The sequence below is a fragment of the Nyctibius grandis genome, chromosome 6 (assembly GCF_013368605.1).
Source record: "Nyctibius grandis isolate bNycGra1 chromosome 6, bNycGra1.pri, whole genome shotgun sequence".
In the NCBI taxonomy this organism is placed as follows: domain Eukaryota; kingdom Metazoa; phylum Chordata; class Aves; order Nyctibiiformes; family Nyctibiidae; genus Nyctibius; species Nyctibius grandis.
Genome location: NC_090663.1, coordinates 30,648,415 through 30,660,438, shown reverse-complemented (window position 1 = coordinate 30,660,438; position 12,024 = coordinate 30,648,415). Strand labels below are relative to the sequence as shown.

The 12,024-nt window shown below is 39.3% G+C and overlaps 1 protein-coding gene across 1 annotated transcript in view; it reads left to right on the top strand.

Annotated features, from left to right (window-relative positions):
- NFXL1 (nuclear transcription factor, X-box binding like 1) overlaps window positions 1-12,024 on the top strand; it is a 54,026-nt gene that overhangs the window by 24,532 nt on the left and 17,470 nt on the right. The window contains 3 exon segments of the mRNA XM_068403911.1: window positions 5,451-5,591; window positions 8,079-8,245; window positions 9,019-9,088. Coding sequence (XP_068260012.1) covers window positions 5,451-5,591; window positions 8,079-8,245; window positions 9,019-9,088 — 378 coding nt within the window.

Genomic DNA, 12,024 nt, shown 5'->3' with positions numbered 1-12,024 from the left:
AGCCTGTACAAGGTAAATGAGGACAAACAAGGACATCTTAACTGGATATGTTATTAATTTGTCTGCTGTATTTAATTCTCTTGTTGTTGCTTCATTTCATTAAATGTTCTAGGGGAAGGAAAACATTCTGGTTTTGTTTCTGTGATGAGTATTTTGAATATTCTGTAATATCAGTCTTGCTGTTCTTGGGCAGATAGAACTTTTTTTTCTTTTTTTTTGGTAGGAATTTAATGCTGGTTTATTCTAAGTTTTTTTTAGTTGTGGTTCATTTATAGGAGGAAGACCATTACTCTTCCTCTAGGTAAAATTTTATGTAAAATTTGATGAGATTCATCTTTATGGCTGAATACCATATGAATGTTTTCAAATTTCCCTGCCCTATTGTACTTGATTTTTATTTTCATATTGCAATCGATGTATCTGTTAGTTGCTTTTATGCATTTGGGAGATGTCCTGGAAGGCGTCTGAAAGTTGTCTTGTCCTTTTTTCCTTGCCTTCCTTTCCTTATCCTGTGGTAGACCCATGGTGTGAAAGTGATGCCTCCTTATTTTCTTTCTTTTTCTAATTAACTTTCATAAAATACTCTGGTTCTCATCTGCCTTCTTTATTCTTCAGCTCATAAGCCTCCTGGAGTTTGTGGCTTCTTTGATATTTGTCTTTGTAGCAAGAGTAGTGATCTCCATTTAGCCATTTCAGAAATGCATTCCAACAATAGAAAGTAAAACTTTTCTCTACTTTGTCCTTTGGATTTATTACTAATATCCACAACAGATTGACTTGTCAAGAAATGGAAACAAAATTTGAAAATATAATGTAGGTTTAAATTAAGTGAAATTCTTTTGGTTTTGGCTACAGTATCAATTGATTCCAGAAGACTGTCTTATCTTTTATTGGACTCAAGACTTAGGAAAGTCAGTGAGTGGGGCAAGCTGAAGCAGTGCTGGATGCAGCCAGAGGGCTGGGATGTTCTTTGCAGTTGGCTGTCTGAAAGCTGCTACTGTTGTCTGCTGGCTTGTGTGCTTCCCTGCCCCTGGCTACATTCAACATTGCATCTCATCTGGTGTACTTGAGGGATGCTACCAAAAAGGAAGTTGTGACCTTGAGGAAGGAGGAGGAGGGAGATGAAGGAGGATGATAAGGGACAGGATATTAGGAATGATAAAAGTTTTGGTAATTGGTGTGTGTTCACTGGGTATAGTACTATTTTCTGCTTCAGACCCTCTTTTTATTAGGCCTGTTGCTGGCTTTTGCTCATTTGGTCAACAGAAACTCAAGCCATCAGAGACTGAGATGTAGGGTGTTTGTAGGGGGGGAGTATGAACCAGATGTTCAGACTACTTGCTAGGGTTGTATTAGTGCTTTAGCCAGAGTAATGAGCTTCAGCTCTGACATAGGGATGGGAGAGTAGTTGGACATGACAGCCTCAAGGTTTTCTCCTGTGTATTCCATGCCTATGTTCAGCCTGCCATGCAGACTCTTCCTGTTCACAGAGTCTCTGTGGGTCAGGATGAGAAGAAGAGGAGTTCAGAAGTCTTGTGAATGGCATTTTGCAATGACTTGGTGCAGAGTACAGTCTTTTTGTGGGTGAAGCCCGGAAAACATTTCTTTAGGCAAGTGGATTCAAATCCTACTTTGTGTATTTTTGCTTTAGGATTGAGGGAAATCAACATGGACAGTGCTGAAGGGAGAACGTCCCTCGCTCTGCCCTGTGAGGGACTGTCTTCTCTTCCCTCATTTCAGTTCCAGTGCTCACCTGGTTGTATGGCCAATCAACTTGCAAACCTAGCAAAAGACAGGGAACTTTTTTCAATTAATTCCTTTTCTTCCATTTTGATTAGTTGAATTGTCTTGCTCTAAAGACAGGTGTGTGGTAGAACTTATTCAAAGTAAGTGGTAGGAGTGTGCAGTTAGGATTGCAGAGCTGGAAGAGAGGAAAGGAAGGGGCACAGTGCAAAGCTGTTCAGTCAGCTTAAGCCGTAACACAAAATCACACCCTTAGTCTAGTCAAAGTGAGTTATGTCACATTAGCCTATTGTGTAATAACGTCACAAATAGTTTCTGTTTTTCTCTGTGAAATGATCATGATATAAAGAAAAAAGATCAATTTTTTTGACAGCATCGCAGAAACTATTTTTTTTTCATGTAAATATTATATAATGGTTGGAAAATGGGAACAGCGAGTTTCCTCTAATACTTGTGATATGGAGGGACTTGTACGATTCAACTTTAGGAAAGTAATCTAGTTAACCAAGTTACAAGTTTACACTCCATTTCAGTACCAATGAAGATTAAAGGCTTCTAAATAGATGCTCTGAAATAGTACTACAAAGCTGTGTTAACTGGAGTGTTAACCTCAAATTAGAAAGTACAAATGTATCATAAGACATTAAAATCCTAGTCCTGTTATAGAGCCATTTCTTGTTCCCCTTCCCACTTCTGGGAGTCCTATTTGATATAGTCAGTATTTGTTTTTTAGAATTTCTGGCTTGCAGGTTGTTTTCTGTTTGTAGAATTGTAAAATGTTTTGGGTTTATGATGACCGTAACACAATAAGCCCTGTGAAAGCAAACTGTAACTGTCTTCTGCAATTACAAGGCCTACTCAGCCAGCCATCCTCAGTCCAGGAGGTTCCTCCAGTGCATTGATGATAACTTTCTGATGCGAATGGTCGATGAGCCAACTAGGAGGGGAGCGTTGCTGGATCTTGTTCTCGCTAACAAGGAGGGTCTGGTTGAAGCGGTGAAGGTTGAGGGCAGCCTTGGTTGTAGTGACCATGGGATGGTAGAGTTCAGGATCTCATGTGGCAGGAACAGAATAGCTAGCAAAATCACAACCCTGGACTTCAGGAGGGCCAACTTTGGCCTTTTCAAGCAATTGCTAGGGGAAATCCCATGGGACAGGGTACTAGAAGGTAAGGGGGCCCAAGATAGTTGGTTAGCATTCAAGGACTGCTTCTTCCGAGCTCAAGATCAGAGCATCCCAGCAGGTAGGAAGTCAAGGAAGGGTACCAGGAAACCTGCATGGTTAAACAGGGAACTGCTGGGCAAACTCAAGTGGAAGAAGAGAGTGTACAGATCATGGAAGGAGGGGCTGGCCACTTGGGAGGAATAGAAGTCTGTTGTCAGAGGATGTAAGGAGGCAACTAGGAAAGCTAAGGCCTCCTTGGAATTAAACCTTGCAAGAGAGGTCAAGGACAACAGAAAGGGCTTTCAAATACATTGCAGGTAAAACCAACACTAGAGGCAATGTAGGCCCACTGATGAATGAGGTGGGGGCCCTGGAGACAGAGGATAAAAAGAAGGCAGAGTTACTGAATGCCACCTTTGCCTCTGTCTATACTGCTGGAGGCTGTCCTGAGGAGCCCCGGACCCCTGAGGCCCCAGAGGAAGTCATGATAGAGGAGGAGTCTGTCTTGGTTGATGAGGGCTGGGTCAGGGACCAGTTAAGCAATCTGGACGTCCATAAATCCATGGGCCCTGATGGGATGCACCCGCGGGTGCTGAGGGAGCTGGCCGAAGTCATTGCAAGGCCACTCTCCATCATCTTTGCTGAGTCGTGGGCAACGGGAGAGGTGCCTGAGGACTGGAGGAAAGCGAATGTCACTTCAGTCTTCAAAAAGGGCAAGAAGGAGGACCCGGGTAACTATAGACCGGTCAGCCTCACCTCCATCCCCGGAAAGGTGATGGAACAACTTGTCCTTGGTGCTGTCTCTAGGCACATCAAGGATAGGGGGATCATTAGGGGCAGTCAACATGGCTTCACCAAGTGGAAGTCATGCTTAACCAACTTGATAGCCTTTTATGAGGACGTAACCCAGTGGACAGATGATAGTAAAGCTGTGGATGTGGTCTATCTTGATTTCAGTAAAGCGTTTGACACTGTCTCCCACAGCATCCTCGCAGCTAAACTGAGGAAGTGTGGTCTGGATGATCGGGTAGTGAGGTGGATTGTGAACTGGCTGAAGGAAAGAAGCCAGAGAGTGGTGGTCAATGGGACAGAGTCCAGTTGGAGGCCTGTGTCTAGCGGAGTCCCTCAAGGGTCGGTACTGGGACCAGTACTATTCAATATATTCATTAATGACTTGGATGAGGGAATAGAGTGCACTGTCAGCAAGTTCACTGATGACACAAAACTGGGAGGAGTGGCTGATACACCGGAAGGCTGCGCAGCCATTCAGAGAGACCTGGACAGGCTGGAGAGTTGGGCAGGGAGAAATTTAATGAAATATAACAAGGGCAAGTGTAGAGTCCTGCATCTGGGCAAGAACAACCCCATGTACCAGTACAAGTTGGGGACAGACCTGTTGGAGAGCAGCGTAGGGGAAAGGGACCTGGGGGTCCTAGTGGACAGCAGGATGACCATGAGCCAGCAGTGTGCCCTTGTGGCCAAGAAGGCCAATGGCATCCTGGGGTGTATTAGAAGGGGTGTGGTTAGCAGGTCAAGAGAGGTTCTCCTCCCCCTCTACTCTGCCCTGGTGAGGCCGCATCTGGAATATTGTGTCCAGTTGTGGGCCCCTCAGTTCAAGAAGGACAGGGAACTGCTAGAGAGAGTCCAGCGCAGAGCCACGAAGATGATTAAGGGGGTGGAACGTCTCCCTTATGAGGAGAGGCTGAGGGAGCTGTGTCTCTTTAGCTTAGAGAAGAGGAGACTGAGGGGTGACCTCATTAATGTTTATAAATATGTAAAGGGCAAGTGTCATGAGGATGGAGCCAGGCTCTTCTCAGTGACATCCCTTGACAGGACAAGGGGCAATGGGTGCAAGCTGGAACACAGGAGGTTCCACATAAATATGAGGAAAAACTTCTTTACGGTGAGGGTGACTGAACACTGGAACGGGCTGCCCAGAGAGGTTGTGGAGTCTCCTTCTCTGGAGACATTCAAAACCCGCCTGGACGCGTTCCTGTGTGATATGGTCTAAGCAATCCTGCTCCGGCAGGGGGATTGGACTAGATGATCTTTCGAGGTCCCTTCCAATCCCTAACATTCTGTGATTCTGTGATTCTGTAACTGTAAAGCAGTTTAGGAACCTTTAATGGAATTATGTAGTGGAGTGTAATTCGGAAAGAAGGAATAAATCACACTAAAAGATTTGAGAATGTAATAGTCTGTTTAAAAAAAAAGGAAACTTATGTTGCCAAGTTATACAGCTTGTTTAATTAATAAAGTGGGCTTTTTTACTTGGTATAATTAGTGTAAAACAAACGTGGTTATGTTGGGATGGGAACCTAAAGTCTATTAAAAAAAAAAGGTCTAATAGCTTTTCTTCTTTTAATAAAGATACTCAAGAACCAAAGTATCTCTGTAATGATGCTGTGCCTCTGTGTGTGTGTGTATATATATAGTGCGTGTAGATACATATGTATCAAACACAGCACATGTGCAATGTGTGTATATATACACTATCTGTATATGTGTGTATATATATATTTATATTTATTTTTAACTTTTAGGTTAGTCCATTACCGTGTCACTCTGCAAATCCCTACTCATGTAAAAGGTTTTGCGGGCGGCTTCTTGATTGTCAGAATCACACCTGTATGAAAGAATGTCATCACGTTACTAAATTGAATAGTAGTGCAGATGGAAAGAAGGTAGGCTGATTTCTTTTTTGCTTTTGTTTTTGTGTATTTTATAGATTGTCTTCAGTTTTAGCTGGAAAATAAAGAATTTGCAGCTGGAAGGCACAGGATCTATTCCAGATTCCACTGGGAGACTTGCATGTGTTCTGTTCCCATTGATGCGGTGACATTTAGCTAATCTCTACTTCTTTAGACTATAAAACTGAGACAATATTATCTATTTTGCAAATGCTACACTTTTTTGTTTTATTTTAACGTACATTACTTTTTCATCAAAACCTTATTTAACACTCTTGGCAAGTCTCTTCTAAAGTCAGTTTTTGTAGCTGTCAAGATCAAGTGGACGACTGATAATCCTTTATGTACAAATGCACTTGCAATCTACTGGGGAAACTTTACTGAGGAGAGCTGTAAATGGGTTGAGGAGGCTAGCAAATCTTTAGGAGAGAGCGCTGGAAATATTGTAGAATAGGTGAAGACTTCTTAAAGCGCTGGGGTGATATATTCACGTTTATCAGTGTCTACTAGCAACTGTCATTCATGCGATTAAGAAGCTGTAAGTGTTAGTTGCTGAAGATAATATGAAACAAAAATAAAAGTAAGTACAAAGCTGAAAATTGTTCTAGTTTTGAGCAGTCAAAAGCACATAGCTTGTGGTTTGAGAGAGTCATGTTTTGGAGGAAGCCAGCTTTTTAAGTTTTTAAAGCATTAGTTTAGAAAAAGTTGCAACATGGTCTCCCTGGGCATTTAGAAAACTGAGCAAGCATTCAGTTGGGTACAAAACATAAATGTTATATTTTAACATTGTTATATTTTAACTTAAATAGGATGATTTCCCTGTGGATTCCAATCCTAGAAGTGGTGTTGCCATCTAATAACTGTATATATTGCTGTTACTGTATTATTCTATTAATGATTGTGTAACTTTTGTATGAGGAGTATGAGCTGTTAGTGCAACTTGTGGACCAGTCACCTGCAGCAATAAAGTGACATCAGTAAATACTAGAGTGACAGTTGTTTAAGCATCTCCAGTTATGAATATAAGAGGCTGTCTGCCTACTCCTTCAGTTAAACCTATTAAAAGGTGAATGGGCCAGGATTATTCCTAGCTCCATTCTGAAAGAGACAATACATTCTCAGAAAATGAGAGTCTATGTATGTGTGAGGTATGGGTAAATCTCATTTCTCAATTTTCTTTGCTTTTTTATAAACTCAAGTGGGTTTTGACCTTTAGAGCTTTTGTTCTGTTGTTTTGATAGGCTAAATTGCAGATGTAGCCAGAAAAGGGCTGATTAAATTTCTTGCTTATATGTCTGAGTAGTGATTTTTCTGTCTGCAATTTAGGTTTGTTCTGCAGGTTGTGTTCAAAAACGTTGTAGATAGGCCAGCTGTTTGCTTTTACCTACTGTTAAATTTTATATCACAGTTTTCTAAATGCTTTCAGTTGCTGTTACCTTTCATAGACGTTAATTTTGGGGGGGTAGGTTTTGTAAATGATCATTGTATAAAGGTTCCTTTTTAAACTTCAGCAAAAATTATTCAACTGTAGATGCAGAAGAAAAGGGGTCTGGAAGAAAATGGGGGGAAACTGTATTTAGACTTAAATTCTTATGCGCTTATTTTGAACAACATAAAGTGAAAGGTTGGCATGGAATTAGTCCTTTTGGGGAAGCATTGTGTAGCTTCATTGTTGGATAAATTGGCTTTACTTTGACTGACTTCTGTGAAACTGAGCATTTGATGTGATGGTGGGCATTAAATACTGTGCTGTGTAGGTTCAGTTGATAAATCATGTCAATCAAATCATGTGTGTATTTGATTGCAGACTGGGGTTCTGGGTGAGTTATTAAGAAAAGAATATGAATAGAAATGGAGCTTACTTTGCTGTGCTGATGTTCATCATGTTGTGCTGATATTGATCTCATCACCTGGAATGAGAATGACACCACAGCTCATGTAGACTTTGTGTAGTACATGGAGTGGAAGCAGTGCCTTAGCAGCTCCCAGCATATACCTGAGCTAATACTTTCTGGAAGATTATACAAACTATCGTACACGTATGGAAGTGGAATGACTTAAAGTTTGCTTCTTAAAATCAAGCAAACAAACCTCCCCACTCCTGTATTACAGAGCAGTATGTCATGACTAAAGTATTACAATAACATGGTGGGTGGGAAAAGTTAGTTCTGAATATAAAATTACTACTTCTAACAGTTTTCCATAGAGAATTAACAGGCTTAATGGCACCATTCCAAAGCACGAATATTAAGAGGTCCTTTTATGCCCACGAAGCAAAATAGAACTCTTTCTCTTTGAGTGACAAACACTGGCATTTCTGCTTTTCTCTTAAAAGCATATTTTAATAATTATTTTTGCTTGAGGGGTATCTTACTGAATAGCTCGATTTCTTTAGCAAAAACACTGTATAAAAGCTTGTTAATGGCATCTAACAAACCAATGTTTGGCACTTTCTTTAGTACTTTGTTTTTATTTTGTTAGGCGGGTCCAGAATGTTTGCAGTGTGAAGAGGAGTGTACCAAGTCCCGGCCATCTGGCTGTCCTCACCGATGTGTTTTGCCGTGTCATCCTGGGGATTGCCCATCATGTCTCCAGATGCTTAAAATAAAGTGTCACTGCAAACTATCAATACTGTATATTGAATGCTTGTAAGTGTCAGAACTGAACCCAACTTTTCATTTCAATGCCACTAACTGAAAACCATTTGATCTGTCTGGGGATGAGAGCTACTCTTATGGCAAGTTATAAAATTTCTCTTGAAGGTTATAATTTGTAATATAATGGTTTTTTTCTATGTAAAATTTGCCAGTGTTTTATTTGGTATTACTGCTAAAATTATTACAAATGCATGGAGTCTTGGGAGCAGAACTGGGTTTTATAATCCAGTAATATTTTGAATTATGCAAATATATAGTAATCTATATAATGTTTAATCTATACGTGGTTCTTTTACAGTATGTAAAGAATTTTATAACAAGGATTAGAATTAATGTAGTTAGTGTAAAAGGTCTTTACAACTAATGTTCTTCAAACTCTAGCTGTTTTAATCGGAAAACTTCTTAGTAATCATTTGTACTCCTTTTTAATCATTCGTGTGTGGGTGGATAGAGGGTAAGCTAGGCTTTACTAAATATAAGATGGGACTTGTGGATGTAAGCATTATACTCTGCATATTGCTCTGAAAACATTCATCCCATGCATGTATGTTCTTCTTTGTGCATTTTCTTTAAAGTACCTCAAATACTCTAAATTTATGTGTTTTTGTTTGTAAAATAGTGTCATTTATATTAGTGCCACGGGATGTGGACAAATGAGCCGCCTTTTCTTTACAGTGAGATATACTTAAAATATACCCCTAATTGTATTGACTTTTGTTGGTTTTAATTTGGAATTTATCAAAAATACATGTTTTCTTTTACAGAAAACTAACACGTGCTGATTTAAAAGAAAAGGAGCTTCTTATTTCCTGCAAAAATCAATGTCCAAAAGAGGTAATCCATATTAACAAAGAAATACTTGATTTGATGGATGTGTGGAATTTTGTGGATTTTACTGTTTTGTAAGGTCTTTGATACAGTCTCATAGGCCAAGCAAACCAGAGAAGCTTAGTCTAAATGAATATGCTGAATGATAGATGCGAAGGTGGTTAGTGAACTGTAGTCAAAGCACAGTTATTAATGTATTGCTGTCAAATTGGAAGGTATATTGAAGGATCAGAGATTTGTCTCCAAGGCATTAATGGCTTGAATGTTTAAGCGTGCAGATGAGGTTGAATGTGGAAGAGTATGTCCTCTAACATGGTTAAAAACTGGTTTTGAATTTATATCTCCAAAATAATGAGATGCTGTTTGATTAGGAAAAATACTGAGAATTGTGCTTGTGATTGTTCTCATCTAAAGTGCAGGTCTAGTAATCCCTCTATGCAACAATTCTGAGTGGGGGGGAAAGATTTTATACTTAACAAGTGAGACGAGTTAGTAATGCTTTGCTGCGTTAGTGAAATATATGTTAAGTAGTGTGAAACAGCAGACAAGCCAGTTAATCTTTCTACCGTATCTGGATATATCTAAAGGGTTGCTGTAGAGAAGAGAAGAATAATATCCTTATTGCGTGATGCTTAGACTATGAACAGTGTATATAGGCATCAGTAAGGAAGATTCATGTGAAATACTACTTTTGAGTAGTAAAGCTTGTGGAACAGTGGAAGAGCTGGTTGGAGAAGCTACAAGATTTTCATCAGTAACAGCTTAGAAATGACTTCTTCCTTGTCCCTCCTAGTGCTGTTATGATGTGCTGCTTGTGTGCTTTCAGAAATCCATGCATTACTTATTATTGTATCTTTGTTGTTCAGTTGTTGTTAGTTGTGGTGAGAGTGACAGACCTTTCCCCACTACATTCCCCACTGTAGGGTTAGAAAATTTATGAAGTGGAAAAACAGGAATAGTCAGGAATGTTTTGGAAAGTGTTTCCGCTGCTAAACTCTCCAGAATTTCTGAGAAATCCTCCTTCCTTGCAATAAAAATGCTTGTACTAAAGAAAATATTTTATCCCATAATCACTTATTATTTTGTTGTTCTGGTTTGGCCTTTTACTGTGCAGCTGCGTCTCTTTGTCTCATGCAGTGTCTAGCTGGCACTCATAAATAATTTGATTCAACCCATTCTCCTTCCCTGATTTCACTCAGTTCCCTCATGCTGGTTTACCTATGATGGCCTCTAGTCTGAGATTTCTGCCTTCTTACCTCCTCTCTTGTAGTTCTGAATTCTGCATCAACCTGATAAATGTAGGTTCAAAACTTTTCTTTTGTTTCATTATTTTCCAGTGTCAGAAGCATCAAATTTTAATCCTTGCATTTATTAGAAAACTTTTTTTGGTTTTGAGTAAATGCAAAAATTCAGAGGATTCCTGCTTGTTTCCCAGCAGTCTCTGTTCCACTGTTTTTCAGACAAGATTATGTTAACCCCAACAGAAAGGCTGTGCTGTGTGCCGCCTTGTATCTTCTGCTTTTTGCCCTTGTAGATGTCTTCCTGATGTCTTTTTTTCTGTAAATGAATGTGCCTGTCACAATTTTCTCATCTGGGTGTCTGAAAACTCTCTTCCTGGTGGGGGAACACTTTTGGATATTATTTCATTGTCTATTTACCTCTTATTTTTGTCCTTTTATTTCCCTCACTGTTACTTTGGTTTTATTTGCTCCAAGACTTCCTACTTTTTATTTTCAAGAGTGCTTATAATCTCTTAACATGAACTATGTGTTCCTGTACTTCAGCTTCTCTTCAAAGATTTTTTGTTTCCATATCTCATCTTTGACTTTGATTAATGTAACTGTTGTGATTTTTCTGGACATATTCCCAAGACTCAGTCTGGGATTTAAAATCCATCTAGTAGTGGTTCTGAATTCTAGCTTGCAGTTCAGAATTGCCCTGTTCCACAGATGACGTCTTTTTTACTTAATTCAGTGGGATGTGAAAGAAAGCTTAGGACAACAGAGTACACTTTAGTTTTATAAAGCTTTTATTTAACTCTAAAATTCTCATTCCTATAGATGCCTTGAAAAATAAGGCTTTATGCAGCTTCTGCTATCCAGAGGATCTCTTTAGTGTAATTGATGATGTAAAAATGCATGCTCTTCCCTTCCTGTGATTCTAGCTCTAGCTCTTAGTGGCCTTCATGAAACATAAAAGTACAGTCCTGCTTCAGGTAGTATTTGTGTTACAGTTCATTCTACTTTCCTCAGATCCTATTTTGGTAACTTCATATGTACTGTATGGGTTTTTTACCGTTTTTTTCCTGTAAAAATGTGATCCCGTTTCTCTGTATATTGAACAGTGCTAGAGATATTTTGTCTCTTTTATAAGTATACAATATTTTGGGAAAATTAGCTAGCTGTATCATAATACAAATTGTACTGATAGTTCTCTTTTGAAGGAATCATTGATAAACACAATTTGAAGGAGCACCCTTAACAGACATCACCCTGCCACCACTGCCACCCCTCCCCAGCAAATATAGGTCAAGCCCATTGAGGGGACCTCATGACAAGAACTTACAAACAACTTGGCCAAAAGATAAGATGGATAAGACTACTGAATTTAGAACATTTAAAGTTTAGAAATCAAATATGTCTGTTCAAAACTAAATTGGAAATGTTTTGTGTGTAGTCCTGACAGCCTCAAGTGAATTTCAAATTAGTGTTTTATGAGAATTTTCTTATTTGATGTCAGAAGTTGACCTTGGGTCACCAGCAGAGCTCAGTGGAGTTGCTGTTTGCTAAACATCAGTGCATACTGTAGCTCCACCAAGCTTAGCATAGTGCAACTTAGGTTCAATAGAAGAATATAGTATTTTACGGAAGTCTTAGTTTTGAGATGTTTTTCTTTCTGGTTAATGGAAATTGTGGTAGACAGTAAACTACCATATTTGAGTT